Source organism: Pseudorca crassidens, chromosome 19 (assembly GCF_039906515.1).
Source record: "Pseudorca crassidens isolate mPseCra1 chromosome 19, mPseCra1.hap1, whole genome shotgun sequence".
Classification (NCBI taxonomy): domain Eukaryota; kingdom Metazoa; phylum Chordata; class Mammalia; order Artiodactyla; family Delphinidae; genus Pseudorca; species Pseudorca crassidens.
In genome coordinates this window covers 58,031,110-58,053,863 of record NC_090314.1, presented here as the reverse complement: position 1 = coordinate 58,053,863, position 22,754 = coordinate 58,031,110, and the positions used below count along the sequence as shown (strand labels likewise).

At 48.5% G+C, this 22,754-nt stretch overlaps 1 protein-coding gene across 1 annotated transcript; it reads left to right on the top strand.

Annotated features, from left to right (window-relative positions):
- The first annotated feature begins 1,776 nt into the window (after positions 1-1,776).
- Positions 1,777-20,239, top strand: CD300A (CD300a molecule). Its single transcript, XM_067714767.1, has 7 exons — positions 1,777-1,980; positions 7,026-7,355; positions 8,065-8,206; positions 10,493-10,587; positions 14,449-14,486; positions 14,934-15,041; positions 15,874-20,239. Exons 1-7 carry the CDS (start codon positions 1,920-1,922, stop codon positions 16,006-16,008), a joined length of 909 nt encoding a protein of 302 aa, XP_067570868.1. The 5' UTR covers positions 1,777-1,919; the 3' UTR covers positions 16,009-20,239.
- Positions 20,240-22,754: the final 2,515 nt, after the last annotated feature.

Here is a 22,754-nt window from a genome sequence, read left to right as displayed (position 1 = left end):
ATGTTCATCCACACGGGGAACAGGACCCCAAGCTTGGTGAGAGGCTCTGTGGTTGCAGGGCCTCCCTCCCCCCACCCCGAGAAAGAGGGTTCAAGCCCGCAGCTGGCAGGTTTCATCTTCCCCACCTCGTGTGCACTAATGGTCACCAGGGAGCAGTGCGGCAAGTGCCACTTTCTTAATTTTCTGATGTCATGCGGTAAATTTACATCATTCTATTTCTTGCTGGGGCTCGTGGACAGGTTAGGGCGACCAGGAGGCTGTGGCGGGGATCAATTCCTCTGGCCCTTTCCTCTTTGCCGTAGTTCAAGTGTTTCTCTATCTTTTCTTTCTAAAGACAAGTGCACCCCGTGGACTCTTTGTAAAGCATATGTCTCCCTAACAAATCCTATTTTCCTATCGCCTTTCATTGGAGGACAGACTTATTCCGTCGGGAAAAAAACCTGGCTTGAGGATACCATTACCCCATATTCAGGTATTTTTATAATTATGATACTATTTACTCCCTCAAATTAGCTATTATTATTATTTTTAAAAATAAATTTATTTATTTCATTTATTTATTTTTGGCTGCACTGGGTCTTCGTTGCTGCACGCAGGCTTTCTCTAGCTGCAGCGAGCCGGGGCTACTCTTCGTTGCGGTGTGCGGGCTTCTCATTGCAGTGGCTTTTCTTGTTGCGGAGCACGGGCTCTAGGCGCATGGGCTTCAGTAGTTGTGGCTCACAGACTCTAGAGCGCAGGCTCAGTAGTTGTGGCGAACGGGCTTAGTTGCTCCGCGGCATGTGGGATCTTCCCGGACCAGGGCTCGAACCCGTGTCCCTGCATTGGCAGGCGGATTCTTAACCACTGCACCACCAGGGAAGCCCCTAGCTATTATTATTAACATTTTACAGGAGTCACAGGTTTTGGTCAAGGTCACTCCAGCGGTACGTGGACAAGCCACAGCCTAGCTTCCTGCTTCTTCTCAGTCCGGTGCATCTGCCCCTTAACCTTGACATTCAAGACCTTGGCAATGACTTTGGTGGTTGAACTGAAAGATATACATTTCTGGAAACTTTAGAGCCAGAGCAGGAAGGGAAGGGCATTCTAGGGACTCCGGACTGCGGCATTCGGAGTTGCTATCTGCAAGCCCTCAGGTGACACATTAGCCCTCCTCACGCGTTAGGACTAGTTTCCTACGCTCGTGTGGCCATTCTGTGCGAGCTGGGGGCACTTGTCACGAGGAATATGTGTGTGTATATTTAGAGCCTGAGATCCCCGAAGGAGGGGTCCCTGCAGGCTTGCTGAGACCTGCTCTGTACTCAGCCCTGAGCTGGGTCCAGTGGGAACTGCATGGGAAGGAAGGTCACAGCCCTAGTACCTTCAGGCCAAGTGGAGGACATGTGTCCAAGACGAGCAATCATTCAGGGACTCTGGGGTCATCGTGCCAACTTGGAGATCCAGGCCTTGAGCCGGGGGTGTTCCTGGAAGTGCTGGTCCCCAGGGCAGTCGCTCTGTGGGTGCTGTCCAGGGCCCTTGCTCCTCCCCCAGGGCGCTCACCCTGACCACCCCGACTATGGGGAAACTGAGGGAGTTACTGGCTGGATTAGGAGGGACCTTGACACTGTGGTTTGGGGGGTGGGAGGGAAGAGGAGGTGAGCTGTGGGACTGGGGAGGGTCTCCTTACTGGAAATACGTACAGAACCTGTAACACGGCCGGGGTGCCTCAGGCCCCGGCGGTCGCCTTGCTCCCTCAGCGAAGACCTCCATCTTTTCAGAGCTCCGGGAACAGAACTGAAAAGAAGCTGAACGAGGAAGCAGCGAAGCACGAAGAAAAGCAGAAGTGGGAGCCTGGAGGCCTGACTCTCCTCCTCGAGGGGGGACTGAAGCCTTGGGGCCAGCTGTGGCCTGGCGCTGTTGCACACGACATCTGTGCTGGAGAGATGGCCTGGTGGTCCCAGGCCACGTGGCTGACCCCGGCTCTGCTGCTTCTCTGGGTCCCAGGTGAGGGGCTGCAGTGGGGTGGGAGGCGGGCAGCGGGAGGAGGGAGGGTGCGAGGGCGAGAGCTGCAGGAGAGGGGTCAGGAGACTCAGGATGGGACGCCCTCTGTCCACCACATAAGACACGGAGGGGTAGGGCTGAGGGTCTGTCTCCCTTTCTGCAACCATGTGGCCTTAGATGAGCCACAGTGGGGCAAAGATGTGGGCCCGGAGGAGGGGCTTTGCAGGAGGTTTGGGGATGAATTATTACACACCAGAGTGAGTGGCAGAGTAACCACCAAGCGCACCCAGGGACGTGTTTATTGTCAGGAGGCGCCTTGTGGTTCACGGGTCCCAGGGGGTGGAGGAAGTTTGGGGACCGGGCAGGGGCAGGCCTTGGTCTCAGGGTCATGGAGGTGAATGACTGTCCAGGGCGGCTCGAGGGGCAGGGGCCTGAGGACTAGGGGGCCGTGGTCTCCAAGGAAGGGAGATGGGACTCCCATCCCATGGGGAGAGTGGGGCAGAGCAGCTGTGGGACAGAAGGGAGAGGTTTGCTCCGGGCAGAAGAGGGTGTCCTTGCACTTATTCCTCTCCTAAGCCTCCAGGAGCTCTCAGGGCTCTCCTCAGGTTGCTCCTGCAGTCTTGCTAGGTTTATTCCCGGCATTTTTAATTTGGGGGTCATTTTGCTTATAAATTGATGTTTTCTTCAATTCTATTTGCCAACTAGTTGTCGATAGGAAAGCTGTGAGTTTTTGTGTATTAATTTTGAAACTGGTCATCCTCTCACCACTCATTTTTTAAAAATATTTATTTATTTGGTTGTGCTGTGTCTTAGTTGCAGCTGGTGGGCTCCTTAGTGGCGGTCACCGGCTCCTTAGTTGCGGCACACAAACTCTTACTTGCGACACGCAAACTCTTAGTTGCGACATACATGTGGGATCTAGTTCCCTGATCAGGGATCAAACCTGGTCCCTCTGCATTGGGAGTAGGGAGTCTTAACTTCCCCACCAGGGAAGTCCCACCGCTCATTCTTCTACTGACCCTCTAGGGTGTTCACGGGATCTGCCTGCATGGAGGGTTCGCTGTTTCTCTGGTTTCCTCTCTCATTGATCACGGGCTGGTTTGGCCAGAATGATGCCCAGGAGAGAGGCGGCAGCAGTCATGCCTGCCTTGTCCCTGACTGGGCCGGTGTCCAGAGTTTCCGTTAAGTGTAAAGAAGGCATCCCCTGTGTTCTTAAAAACAGCAGCATCAGGTGTCGTTCGCCTTTCCATTATCTATAGAGATGATGACAGGCCATGCCTTATCGCGCTCCATCGATACCGCGGGGGTCTTCTGGTTTGTTTTGGTGTGTTTATTTGTATTATTTTTACAAATTGAATGTTTGTGGCAAAACCTGCATCAAGCAAGTCTATTGGCTCCATTTTTCCAACAGCTTTTGCCCACTACGTGTCTCTGTCCCATTTTGGTAATTCTTGCAATATTTCAAACCCTCCACCAGCAAAAAAGATGACAAGTCACTGAAGGCTCAGATAATGGGGAGCATTTTTTAGCGAAGTATTTCTTAATTAAGGTATGTACATTGTTTTTTTTTTTTTTTTTTTTTTTTTGCGATACGCTGGCCACTGCTGTGGCCTCTCACGTTGCGGAGCACAGGCTCCGGACGCGCAGGCTCAGCGGCCATGGCTCACGGGCCCAGCCGCTCCGCGGCATGTGGGATCTTCCCGGACCGGGGCACGAACCCGCGTCTCCTGCATCGGCAGGCGGACTCTCAACCACTGCGCCACCAGGGAAGCCCTGTACATGGTTTTTTTTAAGACATAATATTATTGCACACTTACTAGACCATAGTATAGTGTAAACATAACTTTTATAAACCAAAAACTTCACGTGACTTGCTTTATCGTGATTTTCGCTTTACTATGGTGGTCTGGAACCAAACCTGCAATATTGTCTAAGTATGCCTGTAATTTTTTCTCCTTTGAACTATTCAAGCGGCGAATTATATTAAGATATTTGGCTGGATTTTAGTCTTGATGTATTATACGGACTTCATGATAAGAATTAGGGAGGTTTCCCTGTTTCTTTATCCTCTGCAAATGTCTAAATAAAATTGGGATTGTTTGGTCCTTGAAGGTTTTGAGAGAACTAACTTGTGAAACTGTCTGGGTTTCGCTCCTCTTTTTTTGGAAAGGAAAGAAAAAGGAACTTCTTTTTTCTTCTTTCCCCCCCGCTTTACTGAGATATAATTAACAAATAAAGCTCGTGTACATTTATGGTGTATAATCACGGTGATGTTTTGATACCCATATACACTGTGAAATAATTACATCACCTCGCATAGTTATCATTGGGAAAGGACCCCTTGATAACACTTACCAGTATTGGTCTACGTTAAAAAAAATCTTTTCTGAGCTAATACTGGTGATTTATACTTTCCTAGAAAATCACCAGTTTTGCCCAAGTTTACAAGTGTTTTTGCAGAGACTTGAAAATTACCCCGGGCTATTTTCTTTTTAATTGTGTATGCGTGTCTTCTCCTTTTTTTTTTTTGATCTAGCTACTCACAATAATGTCTATTTTGTTGTTTGTTTCTCCCAAAAGAAAAATCAGCTTTTCAGTGTGTGTACTAGTTCCATGGTTTTCCTTTTCCTAATTCACTAACTTCTGCTCTGGCTTTACTCTTTTCTCCTGGGTTAGGTGCGTAGGCATGTGTTCCTCTCTCGACTTCTTGCTCTGGATGATTCACTTGTTTATCTGGGATTTAGTAGGATGAGACTTTGCACTTCTAAAGTAAAACATTAGGACAAAAAGGAGCATCCTGTTAGAAGAGATAGAGACAGATAGACAGACAGACAGAGAGGGACAGACAGGGAGAGAGAGATAATGAGAGACAGAGACAGAGACCCACAGAGAGACAGAGAAACAGACAGAGACAGAAAAAAAGAGGCAGTGAGAGAGACAGATGGAGAGAGAGAAGGACAGACAGAGAGACAGAGACACAGGGAGAGAAACAAAGAGAGACGGAGAGGTAGAGCAAAGGGAAGGTAGACCCTGGAGACAGAGGGTTGGGTACTGTGGGTGGGGGGGATGGGGTGACCCAGACCAGGGAGGGGAGCTGAGAGCCAGGCAGAGAAAGGTGACAATTTACAGTCAAGGAGAGGCAGGGAATCGAGTCTGGATGTGGGGGCCAGAGGCAGCATCTTACGTGAAGGAAGGGCTGGGAGAGACATTTATCTTTTAAGCACTTGGTATGTGTCAGTTTTACTGATTTTTGTTTCTCTAGAAAATCACACATTCATCCAGATTTACACATTTATCTGTAGAGAATTTCTGCAAAGGACCGTCTCTGATTCTTTTAATTTTCTCTGCCTCTGTGATTATTTTATCTTTTCGTGTCTTCCTTCAGCGGGACAGAGGATTATCTATTTTTATTAGATTGAATTTTCTGAAATTCCTTTTTTCTTCGTCAAAAATAGTAGAATGTCAGCAACTTCGTTTGGTTCAACCTAATATTATTTGCCAGGCGTTTACACCCATCATCTCATTCAACACCCCCAAGTGTCACGTGAGGCTTACCGATCATCCCTACGTAGCACATTAGGCATCTGAAGCTCAGAGAGGTTAAGTTACTTGCCACCAGAACACACAGCAGATATGTCATAGTACCGACCAAACCCAGGTTCTTCTGCTGCCCTTTCCACTTCACCGTGGCCATGGCTGCAGAGAATCTCAGGAAACGTCACACCTGTGACGGGGCTAGGAAAGGTTTCTCTGAAGGGCGTCTGCCACCCAGGCCAGGAGAGGACGTCCTGATGGGCACCCGGGAGTGGGGGGATGGGAGTTTGCAGTCAGCTTTGGACACCTGTGGACTGAGAGCTGCATGGGGTGGGAGAGGTGCTCACACCCAAGTGTTTGTTGAGGGCCTACTATGTGTCGGGCACTCGTAGACATTGAAGATATAAGAAGGAGGCCCCTGGAGTTTACATTCCAGCGTCTTCATGTGATTTAAGAACCTGAAAAAGCAAGTGAAATTAAAGAGTTCTAACTCTAGCGAAAGAGAGCAAGCCACCCCTCCCCCACCACTTTGGGGGCCTGATCACAGAATTACAGGGGTGTGAGGAGTGGTACCCAAAAGCATCAGGGAGGGGGGCGTGTCCTCGTCTTGGTGGCTAGCATTAACGTCACGTGCATCGTCTTCGTCCCCCAACTCCCCTTAGCTGAGGACTCTCTGGGAAAATGGCAGACATAAAATCTTAGAAACAAACCATGAGGTTCCAAAAAAAAGAACAAACGAACACTAGCTTCCTTTGAAAATTAAGTCTACAGGAGCTGCGCAAACGGAAGTAAGACCCAGGATGAAATGAAGGCTTTCATCAGTAAACTTTCTGTGTGTGTGAAGGATTTTTTTTTTTTTTTTTTTTTTTTGCGGTACGCGGGCCTCTCACCGTTGTGGCTTCTCCCGTTGCGGAGCACAGGCTCCGGACGCGCAGGCTCAGCGGCCATGGCTCACGGGCCCAGCCGCTCCGCGGCATGTGGGATCTTCCCGGACCGGGGCATGAACCCGCGTCCCCTGCATCGGCAGGCGGACTCCCAACCACTGCGCCACCAGCGAAGCCCGGTGTTTTTTTAATCCACAAAGTTTACCAAGTGTATCCAGTCTTCCTTTGTGAAATATTTAGCAGCCCTTTCTTGGCCTTGGTATATATTCCCTCGGTGGGAACAGATTGCTGGGAGCGCTTCTTCAGGTTACTGAGCTGCTCAGGCCTCAGGGCGAGATGCTGTCCCTCAGGAAGAGCCGGGTGCTTGGAGGTGAGCTCTTATCGTCCAGATAGGTTCGGAAGTGGGAGGTGTCTTGTTGGTGAGGGGTGGGAAGGGCAGAGGAAAGGAGATTGGGATCTGGAGGAAGGAGCTGCTGTGATCAAATCTTAGGGGTGACAGCGTGGACGGGGGAGGACTCTCTGGCTGATGGGAGGTGGCTGGCATGAGATGGGGGAACACTGGGGGTGACCCCAGCACGCCCCTGACCCAAGCCCACCTAGTGAACAGCCAGACTCGGTTGTGTTTTCCAGGCTGTTTGTCCCTGTGGGGCCCCAGCAGAGTGACAGGCGTCGTGGGGGGATCCCTGAGCGTGGAGTGTCGGTACACGGAGCAATACAAAGACAATAGCAAATACTGGTGCAAAGCCCCATGTCTGTTACCGTGGAAGACTGTGGAGACCAAAGAGCCAGAGAGAGAAGTGATGCAGGGCCACGTGTCCATCAGGGACCATCCTGCAAACCTCACCTTCACAGTGACCTTGGAGAGCCTCAGAGAGGACCAAGCAGGAAAGTACATGTGTGGGATCACGGTCCCATTTTCACCGGATCCCACCGTCCAGGTTGTGGTGTCTGTGTTCCCAGGTGAGCCGTGCACACCCCTTCCCCCTGTACCAGCAACAGGGTTACCTGAAGAGTGTCAGGTCGGATTAGCCAAGGCAGAAATCTGATCAGAGACAAAACTGTGTGTGTGTGTGTGTGTGTGTGTGTGTGAGAGAGAGAGAGAGAGAGAGAGAGAGAGAGAGAGAGAGAGAGAAGAGAGAGAGGGAGAGAGTCAGGGCGCTGGCCCCTCTCCTCAGTCTTGAGCGATGGGAAGGTGCGTGTCAGGGAAAGGGGAGGCTGAGAGAGTGAGTGTGCAAAGGAGAGAGGAGGGCGTGCTGGGGGCAGCCCCACAGAAGGTGGGGAGCTGAGTGGAGAGGGGGTGGTGGCCGGGTGCCCAGTGCAGTGGGGGTGCTAACAAGATCTGCAGTCCAAACAGCCGTCTCTGGCAGGCAGCGTGTGGCTGTGACTTGGGGTGGGGGGAGAACGAGCCTGGGAGTGGGAGTGACTGTGGGCCCTCCAGAGGACCCTGACCTCATCAGCAGGATGGAATCGGGGCTGTTGGGGACCTGTGTCCTGTTAGAAAATGCTCACTCAGCCCCGGGAGGGTCCTGGCGAGACTTTGGCTGCAGGGTCCTCCATCCTGCCCTCTTCCTGAGTGAGCATTTCGTGTGAAATCAAACAAAGAAGGTATTGGCGAGTGGTGGGAGAGTCAGAGAGCATTCCCTGGGTCTAATTTGTGTTTCTGCACCAGCATCAGTGCCAACCCACCCTACTGCTGTGGCCAAGACCTCGACAATCACAATCAGTATTTCAACAATGTCATTCACCGCCCTGGCCATGGCGAGTCCCACCTACAGTGCCAGCAACGAGGAGGAAGCCATGCAGGGGTGGGGGTAAGGCACCTGAGTCCCCATGTCTTGGAGGTGGGCTTCCTCTTGTCCATCTGGGGCCGGGAGCCCCATCCCTTTGGCTGGGGACCTCTGGCTCTCTTTGCATCCAGCCTGCATCTCCTAGCTTGGGTTGTAGGGGTCAGGGTGAACCTGCCTTGGGCTCTGAGAGAGGGCTCAGGCCGGGCAGAAGCTGGGGGGTGGCTGGAGGGAAAGTAAATTTTTTTTTTTTTTTTTGCGGTACGCGGGCCTCTCACTGTTGTGGCCTCTCCCGTTGCGGAGCACAGGCTCCGGACGCGCAGGCTCAGCGGCCATGGCTCACGGGCCCAGCCGCTCCGCGGCATGTGGGATCCTCCTGGACCGGGGCACAAACCCGTGTCCCCTGCATCGGCAGGCGGACTCTCAACCACTGCGCCACCAGGGAAGCCCGGAAAGTAAATTTAATGAGAGCTGATGATATCCTACCAGGCACGTACTGAATGCCTCACATGAATGTTCTCATTTGTTACTCACAACCGTTACCATTATTACCCTCATTGTACAGACCAGTAAACCAAGTCTCTGAGAGGTTAAGTGATTGGCTGGGTCCTGCAGCCACAGAGGCAGGCTAGGCTCCCAAGCCAAGTTTGTGAGATTCCAAAGTCTGAGATTCTTTCTTCTAAATTCGTGATTCTCGATCCTTTTTTTGGGGAGGGGGGAGGCCAAAAACCCCAGGAGAATCTGACAACATGTATAGATTCTCTCACCGGAAAATACATACAGTCAGAAACCATCTCTGGGGTTCACAGACTCTCTAGTCTGACACCACCTGGTGCCCTGCAAGGTGATTCCGGCACTGACCACCTGGAATTAGCACAGACCCCAGCGTCCCATGAAACTCCTTAGGCTCAGTGCCAGAAGACGGCCTGACCTCAGAAATGCCGGAGCACTTTGGGGATTCCCCAGGTCATCACATTTCTGATCAATTGGATACAAATTTGGGGGTTCCCATGGGAAGTGCTGTACTTACAGTTTTATCATAAAGGATAAATGTCAGGACCACCCAATGGAGAGACACCCAGGGTGAGGTCTGGGAGGATCCGGAATGCAGGTTTCCGTGCCCTTTCCCAGTGGAGTCAGGGGGCATCACCCTCCCAGGACACTGATGTGTTCACCAGCCAGGAAGTTCCTCCAAACCTTAGTGTTCATCGTTTTTATTGGGGTTTCATGACACAGGCCTGACTGATTGAATCATTTTCCACACGACTGACCTCAATCCTCAACCCCCCTTCACTTCCCTGAAGGTCAGGCTGGCTCCGAGCCCCAAATCTCTGATTACGTGGTGACCAGCTTCCATCCTGGGTCATGCCATCTCTCAGCAAGAACTCAGGCAGATCTAAGGGGCTCGTGAATAACGAACGTACTCCTATTACTAGGAAAATCCCAAGGATTTAGAGTCTTCCTTCCAGGAGCCAGGGGCAAAGGCCAGTCAGGTTCTTTATTACATGACACCCCCAAGGCCCCTCCACTGGCTTCCTGACAACCCAAGTGACAATCCTAATAACAGGCGAGGTGAAATTCAGCCCCCAAATATGCCACTTCCAGAAGCTGGCTCTGCAGATGCACGCCTGGGGGACAGAGCTGGGTTTTGTATGGCTGAAGCCTATGCAATTTACAGGGGGCAGGGAAGTCCATCTTTAAGAAAAAGACTAGAACGTTACGGATGCAAACTAGACATTAAAGAAGGGGCCCGAGCAAGTGAGGGACCAGAAACCCCAAGTTATGTCAGCGTCCCAGGAACTCAGCTGCTGCTTGGCCAAGTGTGAAATGGTATAGTTACAAGGTGAGTTTTTGCAGCCATGTTTGTAATTGCAATAGACTGGGAGAAATGCCCATAGAGAGGGAAGAGTTAAATAATTTATGGTCCGTCCATGTAATGGAATACTATGCAGCTGTAAAAAAAAAACAAAACAAAACAAATCAAACACCCTGAAGGACTTCTTCATGTACTGACATGGAAAGCTCTCCAAGATGCATTGTTAAGTAAAAAAACTAGTGTTTATACCCTGCCTCTTTTGTGTGAAAAAAGGACATATATAAAAATAATGTACATTCGTATTTTCTTGTATCTGAATAAAGGGCCTCTGGAAGGTTCTTAGGTATACCGTGTGTGTGTGGGGGGGGGGATTTAGGTAGATGGGGGATGTGTAGAAAGGAGACCTTATACCATCTACATTTTTTCAATGGGACCTTATCTATCTATTGAACAAGAGCGGGAAGGCGTGATGCCCACCTCACCCTCTCTCCCCTCAGGCTGCAAGTGCTGCTGGCCTTGTTGGCACTTCTGCTGCTTCTGTTGGGGGGCATCTCACTGCTGGCCTGGAGAATGGTTCAGAGATGGATCAAATGTAAGTGAGTTCCTTACACCTGCCGCCCCGGGGTAGGCAGGACCCACCCACAGCCTCTGGTCTCTGAGGCTCTGTGTCCTGGTTCCCAGAATGGTCCTCAGATGCATCCCCTGAGACCATATATCCCGGGTGACCCTAGAGGGCAGACCCCAGAGGCGGTGTCCTGGCAGATCCAGCCTGTGGGAGACGGCTCCCCGAAAAGAGGCGTTTCCCACAGCGGGGCCTGGGGTGCGTGCTTGTGAAGCAGGGTCCCTCTTCTGTCTAAACCCTTCTGTGACCTCCCACACTCTCCAAAGTCCAGGTCCCCACAGGACACTGAAGGCCCTCTGCAACCTGCCCATCCTTACACTCTGGAAGGCAGCTGTTTCCCAACTTCTTCTGCGTTTGCTCTGGGCGCCTGGGGTGCCCCCCTGCCTCTCTGTGGCTCACTCCTGCTGGGCCCTAAGCACTGCTCTCAGATTTCCTTTCCTCTGGGACTTTTCTTGGCCCCCCAAGAACAGCTTAGGGGCCCTTTCCGGGTGGACCTCGGTTCTTCCACCACGATAGCCCTTTTCACACCAGATTGTCACAGCTGCTTCCATGCCTGCCTGCCCACCAGCCCGTGCGACTCCTTAAGATCAGGGACCCTGACTCGAGAAAGTACAGTATTTGTTGAATGAATGTATTATTTAATATCGTCACGTTGGGCACCCCAGGAAGCTCCAGGCATCTTGTGGTCCAGTCACTCTTCTCTGAGCTCAGATTAAAAGGGAGAACATAGGGGGCACCCAGCATCCTGTCCAGCGCTCAGTAAGTAGGTGCTCAATAAACAGCTGAGCAAATTTAAATAAACAGAAGAACAGAGGAACCAGTGAAGCTGTGGTCTTGTTGCTGGCTGGAGGCCCAACTGTCACCTGGAGGACAGCCAGTTTCTGCCTGAGACGGAATGTGAGCCTTAAGTTTGCTTACTGTGTTGAGAGTTCTTGATTCCACGCGCACAGTGTTCTGGGGGGATGTTCGTGCGTAGTTACCAATGCTGAGCCTTTCAAGCTTGCTCTGCTCCATAGCTGCAGTGCTAACTGGGAGTTGGTACTTTCTGGGGGCCGGGTGGAGGGGACCCTGCATTACTCTCTCACCTCCAGCATCCCCGTGGGGTTCAGCCTCTCCCCCCAGCACAGCTCAGGCCTTTAGGAGAGAAATCAGCGGATGGAAAGAAAACCACTTCCTCTTCCCCATCTGCTGCTTGCATATCATTTTTGGGAACCCTCCCCCTAAACTTCAACCCATACTGCTTACCACATGGGGATTTTCCCAGCCTGGATTGCCTCAGATCTATGGGTCCCAGCCATCTCCACGGTGCCCTTTCACCTAAAAAGCACCGCCCCGCCCCCCCCCCCCCCCCCCCCGCTTAAAAAAGGGATGTGTGATCACTGTAGAAAACTGGAAAAGTAAGTAAAGCACAAAGAAGGAAATAAATTCACCCTAATAAATAAAAATGGAAGCTCGCACCACCTAGAGAAAACCAACCAAGGGCATGTGAGTCACGTCCTTGCAGTCCCTTTTGCACATCTGACTTCTTAAAATGTTTGCATCATACTGTAATTCCACTTTTAAACCGTAACATATTGTATGATTTTCCCTGCTAACAATGTTCTTCCGAAAATCCCTGACTCAGAGTTGACTTGTGCGGGTGGATCACACCTTGTTACGTGATCTTTGTTTAACAGGAGAAAGGTTTTCTTTTCAAGTAGCCTGACTGTCCCTCCCCTGCTTTGCGTCTCAGCTCCTGTCTCCTGGCTGCATCTGGGGTTGTCTACCCAGTGTCCTTGCCCCTCCCGCCTCAGCCTGATGCCTGCCCTACCGCCCACTCATGGTTTTTCCCCTCAGCCCACTCTTGTTCATTCATTCATTCACTCACACAGCAAAGCTGTTTTGAGGACCTATTGTGCACGAGGGCCTGTACCGGGCTCTTGGGGACACTGTCATGACCAGGGTAGACTGGCTCCACCTTCAGGGTGCTTCCCGTCCAGCTGGCTGCCACCCAACTCTTTCAATGCCAACTTCCCTCCCCCGGAATGGACTCCCATCCCTTCCTCACCAGCCCCCTTCCTCCTTATCATCAAATCACCCATCTCAGCTGAAGGGACGGAGGGTAGTGGGGCACCCGCCTGCAGCATTTGGAACAAAATGTGTTCATATCTCAGAGCCCCTGGTTGCATGTTCTGCTGAGTCAATTGATGGGGCTTAGCAAACACTTCTGTCATACGTGCCCTTGTGTCTCCTGAAGCTGGGTATCTCACCTTTGACTTTGGGGCTCCCTCCCTGAGGCTGGACAGTGTCTCCCCGCAGTGTTCAGTGGACTGGGCTCTGGAGTTGCCTGGCGGTGCACCTAGACCTATAGGGCATTCTGGCTGTGTGTGCATCACCTGTCCCCATCGGCTCCTGGGGCTCCAGGTTGAAAGGGCCAGGGGTGCACAGGGTTTTGCTCGGAGGCAGGACACCTGCAGAGCCACGCTGCAGGAGCCAGAAACAAAAGGTTGTGTGGCCTGAGCTGCGATCCCTCAGAGCTGACAGGGCCTCGTGTCTGGGAGGGACGGACGCCCAGGCCAGGGGTCAGAGCAGATGACCCTTGTGACTTTGTAGAGTTTGATGTGGCTCTAGGTCTCCACAAGAACACTGCCTTTTTCCGTTGCGGAGCACAGGCTCCGGACGCGCAGGCTCAGCAGCCATGGCTCACGGGCCCAGCCCCTCCGCGGCATGTGGGATCTTCCAGGACCGGGGCACGAACCCGCGTCCCCTACATCGGCAGGCGGACTCTCAACCTCTGCGCCACCAGGGAAGCCCAAGGACACTGCCTTTTATTTTATTATTTTATTTAAACAAATTTAGGGCTTTGTTAAAACACAGATAGCTGGACTTCATCCTCAACGTTGATAATTTAGTACATCAGCAGTGGGGCCTGCAGATCTGCATTTTTTTTAATTGCGGTAAAAAAATACGTACCGTAAATTTTTTTTTTTTTTTGGCTGAGTTGGGTGTTTGTTGCTGTGTGCGGGTTTTCTCTCGTTGCGGTGAACCGGGGCTACTCTTCTTTGCGGTGCGCCGGCTTCTCACTGCGGTGGCTTCTCTTGCTGCGGAGCACGGGCTCTACGGGTGCAGGCTTCATTAGTTGTGGCTCACGGGCTCTAGTGCGCAGGCTCAGTAGTTGTGGTGCACGGGCTTAGTTGCTCCGTGGCATGTGGGATCTTCCCCGACCAGGGCTCGAACCCAGTCCCCTGCATTGGCAGGTGGATTCTTAACCACTGCACCACCAGGGAAGCCCCCTACCGTAAAATTTAACCATTTCTAAGTTTACAGTTCAGCAGTGTTATGTATATTTACATTGTTGCAAAAGAGACTTCTAGAACTTTTTCATCATACAGACACTTCCTTTTAAATGAGTGTCCTTCCTTTCTTGTCTCTCCTACCTGGGAACTTTTTTTGTTTGTTTTTGGCCATGCTACGCAGCGTGTGGGATCTTAGTTCCCTAACCGGGGATCGAACCCATGCCACCTGCATTGGAAGCGTGGAGTCCTAACCAGGGGACTGCAGGGGAAGTCCCTGGGGAACATTTTTATGCGTGACTGTTTGGAGAACTACCTTTGTTTGGCCCCTCTCCCCAAGCTGGATCCTTCCTGCTCATTTGTTTATTCATTCATGTCCTCATTGACTAATTCACCCATTCAACAAACCCTTGAGTTCCTACCATGCTACCGGCCTGAAGCAATAGGTCCCCAGGGCTGAAGTCTCTAGGGAAAGGCCTTCCTTCGGTTGGACCGTAGGGATCCCCATCGCTGCCTTGCGCTGGGATTCGACCTCCTTTCTCTTCTCTTGTCTCTTTAGCTGGTGAGAACCCAGAGCCTCCCCAGAACCCCAGTCAGGTAAGAAAGGCTACTGCAGGAGGAGTGTCTGGGTAGCTGCGGGGAGCACAGAGGATGTTGGGGGCCTGAACTGTCCCATCAGCCAGTGGAGGTCTGTGTGGATCACACATGGGTGGAGCGAGGTGCTCGCCCCGAACGGGAAGAACAACGCCTGGGAGATCTGGCCATTGGGTCATCATGAACTCTAGCCAGTCTCTTCCCACCCCAGGGGAAAGTGGAGTGAGGGAGGGTCCTCCCAGCCCAGCTGTTGACCTGACCATTCAAATTCTGCCCTGAGAGGACCAGCGTGTGGGAAGGGGGAGGCCGAGTGGGAAGACTGGGACGCTCAGAGCAGAGAGGGAAAGGGGAGATGATTGCAGAGAAGGAGGGACAGAAGGCCCTCTGGACTGGACCATGCAGGGGCTCTGTGGACACCCACCAAGCCCTCACACCTCCTGCCCACCCTAGGCTGCTGAGCTGAGTGAACCCTGCTATGAGAACCTAGAGCTGCCGATGTGGCCCCTTCTGGAACAGCCCATGCGACCCACACAGGAGGAGGTGGAGTACAGCAACTTGGTGAGTGCAAGGGCCCAGCTCCCATCACAGGGACCCCGGGCGATGATAGAGGCATCACCTAGTGGGGCGGCAGCAAGCAGAGAGGGGAGTGAGGCGATCCACACTGTTTCTCTAGGACAAGGACACATAGAGCGCGGGGCAGGTGTAGATTTTGCCAAAGGTTGTTGTCCTTGTAGCTGGGGGTGAGGGGGTGGGGTGGGAGATGAAGGAGCTATTGAAATGGCTGGGGATAATCAATATTCAATAAAGTACAGCATTTATCAGGCACTGACCATGTACCATACACCCAATGTCAAAGACTGCGATTTCTCACTGCTTTGGTCCTATGGTCTCTTTGGGATGAACTCTGCTTTTCAGATTTTTATCAGTGACCCCCTGTAGGTCAGCCCACAGCCATTGTAAAGTACATAATGGAAGAGGTTGCCTCCCAACCCCACCCGGCCCAGGGTCCTAAGCCACCCATTAGTGGAACAGTTTAGGCAGAGCCTGAGGGATCCGTTGTTAGGGAAGATGAGGGGGAGATTTAAGCATCAGACACGTGGCCCCGAGACTAACAACATCCTTGTTTTTCTAACTTGGTGACTAATGACCTCAAAGTAGACCTCAGGGAATCCCCCGGCTCTGAGGCCTGGGACTTTGTGCTGTGTCTTGACCAGGTCGGGTGGAGCAGGTGGGTGGACAGGATCTTGGAGACCAGCCCTTGCAAGAGAAAGAGGCCAGGACAGTGGGGGAGGGTGGAGCCACCGTCCCCCAGTGGAACCTCTCTAAGGCCCTAAGCTGGGGGTTCCTGCTTCCCCTGCCTCTCCTGAGCCTCTGGTCTCTGTCTCTGCAGGGGCTCCCCAGGGAAAACCTTCACTACACCTCAGTGGTATTTGATTCCCGAAGCCAGGATTCTAAGACGGACGGAATTCCCTCCCAGAAGCCCCAGACGCAGGAGCCAGTGTACAGCGTGGTTAAGAAGACATAAGCTTGTGTCTCCAGCCTTGCCAACTGGAGGGCTGTGTGGGCCACAGGAGGCCTAGGGCTCAGCCCCCACCCACATCTGCCTCCACCTGCTCCCCTTGATGGTGACCGACAAGGCAGCTGGGCTCCCCAGGACTGTCCCTCTTGTGCCATCAGCCAGGCTGGCTTCATTGAGGATGACCAGGAATGGGGCTCTGGATGGACCTGTGGGAAACCTTCCATCCTACTGGCTCTCAATGCATCTTCCTGTCTTAGCTCTGTGTGTGGACGGCAGGAGGTCAGCCCCATGTGACTCCAGGAAAAGATGTGGCTCATGTAGGGTGGTACCTTCGAATAGCTTTGTAAATCGCAGCCCCATGGAAATGTCTGGGATTGCTGGCGAGTGGGGAGAACTGATGCAGAGCCAGAAGCATACAAAGGCGCTGCAGGCTGGGTCCCCCTCATCTTACAGACAAGGAGACTAAGACCCAGAGAGAAGAGAGTCTTGCCCGTGGCTCCCGAACTAGCGGCACGTTTCTCTGGACTCTTAGGTTTACTGTTAATATAAGAGATATTAATAAAGTTTAAAGTATCTTAAGAGAGAAGAAAAATTTAAAAGAAAAATCCTTTCTTTTGAAGGCTGAATAGTATTCCATTTATGTATATATCACGTTATGCTTGTCCATTCATCTGTCAGTAGATACTTGGGGTGCTTCTATGTTTTAGCTCTCGTGAAAAATGCTGTTATGAACATGGTGTACGAGTATCTCTTCGAGACCCTGCTTTCAATTCTTTTGGGTATATACCCAGAAGTGAAATTGCTAAATCATATGATAATCTATTTTTAATTTCTGAGGAACTGCAATACTGTTATCTGCCGCAGATGTACTGTCTTACATTCTCACCAACAGTGCACAAGGGTTTCCAATTTCCCCACATCCTTTTCAACACTTGGTTTTTATTCCTGCTTTTTGTTTGTTTGTTTGTTTTAATAGTAGCTATCCTAATGGATGTGAGGTGATATCTCATTGCAATTTTGATTTGCATTTCCCGAGTGATTAATGATGTTGAGCACTTTTCATGTGCTTATTGGCCATTTGTATATCTTCTTTGAAGACATGTCTATTCAAGCCTTTTGCCCATTTTCAAATTGATTTTTTTGTAGTTGTTGAGTTTTTGTTGTCTGTGTATCCTGGATGTTAATCCTTGTCAGATACATGATTTGCAAATATTTTCTCTCACTCTGTGGGTTGCCTTTTTACTCTGTTGATAGTGTCTTTAGAGCACAAAACTTTTAAATTTTCATGAAGTCCAATTTGTCCATTTTTTCTTTTGTTGCCTGTGCTTTTTGGGTCATATTCAAGAAATCATTGCCACAGCCATGGTTGTGAAGATTTTGTCACACATATTCTCCTAAGAGTTTAATGGTTTTAGGTCTGACATTGAGGTCTTTGAACATTTTGAGTTAATTTTGTATATGCTGTTACGTAAGGGACCAACTTAATTCTTTTGATTTTTTTTTTGCGGTACGCGGGCCTCTCACTGTTGTGGCCTCTCCCGCTGCGGAGCACAGGCTCCAGATGCGCAGGCGCAGCGGCCGTGGCTCACAGGCCCAGCCGCTCTGCAGCATGTGGGATCTTCCCGGACCGGGGCACGAACCCGCATCCCCTGCATCGGCAGGTGGACTCTCAACCACTGCGCCACCAGGGAAGCCCCAACTTAATTCTTTTGCATGTAGATATCCAGTTTTTTCAACACCATTTGTTGAAAAGACTGTCCTTTCTCCATTGAATGGTCTTGACCCCCAAGTCAAAAATCATTTGACTATATATGTGAGGGTTTATTTCTGGACTCTATTTTATTCCATTGGTCTATGTGTTTAACTTTATGCCAGGATCACGCTCTCTTTTTGAAAATCTATTTATTTATTTATTTATTTTTTGCTGCATTGTGTCTTCGTTGCTGTGCACAGGCTTTCTCTAGTTACAGCGAGTGGGGGCTACTCTTTGCTGCGGTGCGTGGGCTTCCCATTGCAGTGGCTTCTTTCGTTGTGGAGCACGGGCTCTAGGTGCACGGGCTTCAGTAGTTGTGGCACGTGGGCTCAGTAGTTGTGGCTCGCGGGCCCTAGAGCACAGGCTCAGTAGTTGTGGCACACGGGCTTAGCTGCTCTGCGGCATGTGGGATCTTCCCGGACCAGAGCTCGAACCCGTGTTGCCTGCATTGGCAGGCGGATTCTTAACCACTGCACCACCAAGGAGGTCCCCAGGATCACTCTCTTTTAGTTACTGTGGCTTTACAGTGAGTTTGAAACCAGGAAGTGTGAGTCTTTTAATGTTGTTCTTCGTTTTCAAGATTGTATTGGTTATTGGAGGTCCCATGAGATTCCATATTAATTTTAGGATGGGTTTTTCTATTTCTGCAAAAAATGTCATTTTTTTCCAATAGGAATTTCGATAGGAATTGCATTGACTCTATAGATCACCTTAGGTAGTATTTTTATCTTAACAACGTTAAGTCTTCCAATCCATGAACATAGGATGTGTTTTCATTTATTTACGTCTTCTTTAATTTCTTTCAGCAATGTTTTGTAGTTTTCATTGTACAAGTCTTTCACCTCCTTGCTTAAGTTAATTCCCAAGTGTTTTGTTCTTTTTGATGCTATTGTCAATGGAATTGTTTTCATATTTTCCCTTTCAGATTGTTAACTGATAATGTACAGAAATGCAACTGATTTTTGTGTGTTGATTTTGTACCCTGCTACTTTGCCAAATTCATTCATTCATTCTAACAGGGTTTTTTTTTGTGGAATCTTTTTGGGTTTTCTACATATAAGATCATATCATCAGCAAACAGATAATTTTACTTCTTTCTTCCCAATTTGGATGCCTTCTATTTCTTTTTCTTGCATAATTGCTCTGGCTGGGATTTCCAGCACCATGTTGAATAGAAGAAGCCAAGTGGGCATCCTTAGCTTCTTCTTAATCTTAGAGGAAAAGCCGTCATTCTTTCACAGTTGAGTATGATGTCCACTGTGGGTTTTCTATATATGGCTTTTATAACGTTGAAGTAGTTTCCTTCTATTCCTAGTTTGTTGAGTGTCTTTATCATAAAAGGATGTTGAATTTTGCTAAATGCTTTTTCTGCATCAATTGAAATGATCACATGGGCTTTTCCCTTCACTGTGTTAATATAGTGTACTACATTGATCAATTTTTATGTTGAATCATCCTTGCATTCCAGGAATAAATCTCACTTGGTCATGGTGTATAATTCTTTCAGTATTTTGCTGAATTCTGTTTGTTAGTATTTTGTTGAGGATTTTTGCATCAGTGTTCATAAGGGAAATTGGTCTTTAGTTTTCTTTTCTTATAGTGTCTGGCTTTGATATCAGAGCGATACTGGCCTCATATAGTGATTCTGGAAGAGTTCCTTTTTTTTCTATTTTTTTGGAAGAGTTTAAGAAGGACTGGTATTAGTGCTTCTTTAAATGTTTGGTGGAATTCACCTGGGAATCCATCTGGTTCTGGGCTTTTCTTTGTGGGGAGGTTTTTGATTACTGATTCAGTCTCCTTATTTTGTTATTAGTCTGTTCAGGCTTTCTATTTCTTCTTGATTCAATCTTGGTAAGTTCTAGAAATTTGCCCATTTTATCTAGGCTATCCAGTTTGTTGGTGTACAGTTGTTCGTAGTACTCTCATAAACGTTTTTTTTTCTGTGGAATTGGTAGAGATGTCCCCACTTTCCTTTCGAATTTTGGTAATTTCAGTCTTCTGTTTTTCTTAGTCCATCTAGGGAAAGTTTTGTTGATTTTGTTGATCTTTCAAAGAACAAACTTTTGGTTTCGTTGATTTTCTCTCTTTTCCTCTATTCTCTATTTTGTTTAGCTCTGCTCTAATATTTATTATTTCCATCCTTCTGCTAGTTTTGGGTTTATCCTTCTTTTTCCAGTTCCTAAAGTTGTAAAGTTAGGTTTTTTATTTGAGATCTTTGCCCCCCCCCCCCCCCCCGTTAATGTAAGCATTTAAATTTCCCACTTAGCACTGCTTTTGTTGTGCCCCATAAGTTTTGGTAGGTTGTGTTTATGTTTTCATTTATCTTTAAGTGTTTTCTAGTTCCATTTATGATTTCTTCTTTGATCCATTGGTTGTGTAAGAGTGCGCTGTTTAGTTTCCACAAGTTTGTGAATTTTCCAGTTTTACTTTTTTTCCCTTTTCAAGTGTTTATTGAAAGATAAATAAACATAAATTGGTTGGTTATGTGTCAGTGTCAATTCGTTTTTTGAATTCTGTCTCATAATACTGTGTAATCTCTTATAAGAAAAAAAATTTTTTTGAGCATTAAGTAATGCCCTTGCAGTATGAATTGGGCCAACCATCAGATGTGGCTCCTCTCCTGTCTCAATATGAATAAAATGCAGTTAAAAAACAATGAAGAGGGACTTCCCTGGTGGCGCAGTGGGTAAGACTCCATGCTCCCAATGCAGGGGGCCTGGGTTCGATCCCTGGCCAGGGAACTAGATCCCTCATGTGTACTGCAAATAAAAGTTTAAAAAAAAAAAATGAAGAGAATCCAGTTTCACATTTGTTATTTATTTCTAATTTCATCCTGTTGTGGTCAGAGAAGAAACTTTGTGTATCTGTCTTTTTAAACCTATTAAGAGTAAGTTTGTGGCCTCATATATGGTCTATCCTGGAAAATGTCCCATGTGCACTTGAGAAGAATAAGCATATTGTTTTTGGGTAGAGTGTTCTGTATGTATCTGTTAGATCTAGTTGATTTATTGTGTTAAGTTCTCTATTTTCTTACTGATCTTCTGTCTGGTCGTTCTATCCATTATTGAGAGTCGGGTAATGAAGTCTCCAACTACTATTGTAGAACTGTCTATGTCTTCCTTCAATTCTGTCTGCTTTTGCTTCACATATTTTGATGGTCTGTTGTTAGGTCCATAATTATGTATAATTGTTGTATCTTCTTGATCCTACTACCTGTCCACGTTTATGTTGTATGAGACAAATAAACCTGAACGTCTTTAGGTAACTGTTGGTTGGAGTTTCTGTGATTTACAGGAAACTACATTCCAAATTGAGGCAGAGCTCTAACCCAGAATCTCTTCCTATTTTGTCAGAGATGTTTGTTAAAACTTCACCATCCACCCAGATGGAGGAGACATCTGTTTGGAGTTCCCCCAGTATGTTCTAATCAAGTCTGTATTCATTCGTTTGCTCATTCACTCATCCATCTACCTAGTCATTGGTTCAACAAAAATTATTTGAACACTCAAAGGTACTATTAAATGCAGCAGTGAAACTATAGCAGCAAATACAGTAGTGAAAAAGATACACCATACCTGTTTTCAGAGAGCTTGCTGTCTAGTGGGAGCAATATTAGATTACAAAATGAAAACAACCAGAGGAATAGCCAGGTGGCCTCATGCATCTGTGAAGCCTGACCATGACACAACGGTAGGTGGAACCCTTCACATACAACACGGTGTTGAGTGGTGTTCCCTGATGCCGTGCAACATGGACTCCTGGCAATGAGGATTTGAAAGGTGGATGTGAAGAGTGTTGAGCGACCCCATAATGTGGACAGGGGCTTAGTCATGTACCTGTGCAGAGTAAGCGCTCAAAAACATTTGTTGACATGAACTGAATTCAGTCCAGTCACATTCCAAGCTTGACCTAAAACGGCCCTTAGAGGTATCCCATTTCCAATCAGAGAGTGACCGCTGCAAGGTGGTTTAAAACATAGAAGGACATGGTAGAAGATAGAATCTAAGACCTAAGAGGTTCTTTGCAGGACTCTGTCTCCTCAAATGGAGTGAATTTTAAGATATTTATTTAGTCTGAATTTTCACCAATTAGAAAGAAATCCTCTGTAAAATGCAAATATCTAGAGTATCAGTCAGGGGAATTGATGTTAGCTGCTGTAACAACCACAACCATGAAACTGGTTGGCATGGCACTGGGGGCCAGATCAAGATGGTATTTCTGTCATAGCTGCATACTGTCCCTACCCCCCCGTCCCATGAATCTCTAAGGCATGGCGTAGGGATGTTTCCCAGTGTAAACTGCCCAGCATGGTTGCTACCCCTTGGGAGTCCTTAATATCACTTCCTGACAGTGGGTCTCAGTTGAGACCATCCCAGTTCTCCAGAGGAGGTCTACCAGAGAAAGTGGGGCTGGCTCTCCATCTTCTTTTCGCAGAAGTCTTGTTGCCTTAATCTATACAGATTTGCCCAACTTCCTTTCAGGAAGCTCTGCACACCAAAGGACATTGGGAAAGGCAATCTTTGCAAGCCAGATATTTTTTTTAAGTTCTTTTATAGCTTTCCTCCAGGGCTCCCGGGGGAAGTGTATCATAACTGCCTCAGGAAGAGCGGCAACCTGGTGACTCTTCCCTGAACGAATATCTGCTCTAGGATGATGTGTCGGGAGGTGCCTCAACTTACCTTCGACTGGATTTCATATTTTAAGTTGTATTTATTAAAAATTAGGCATCGTATTACCCAATTGAAAACTCAAAATTTATATGAGAATGTATAGTGAAAATCAGTGCCCTTATTCTTGTCCCTAGTCATCCAGAGATAATGTTAATATTTCTTATGTTTCTTCCCTTTTAATCATATAGCATATATCTATACAGCATATATCTCTAGCTACCTACCTATCTATATATCTGTCATCTATTTATCTATGATGTATATGATATATATAGATATATAGTATATATGGTTTGATACATGATATATGACATATATGTATCTGACCT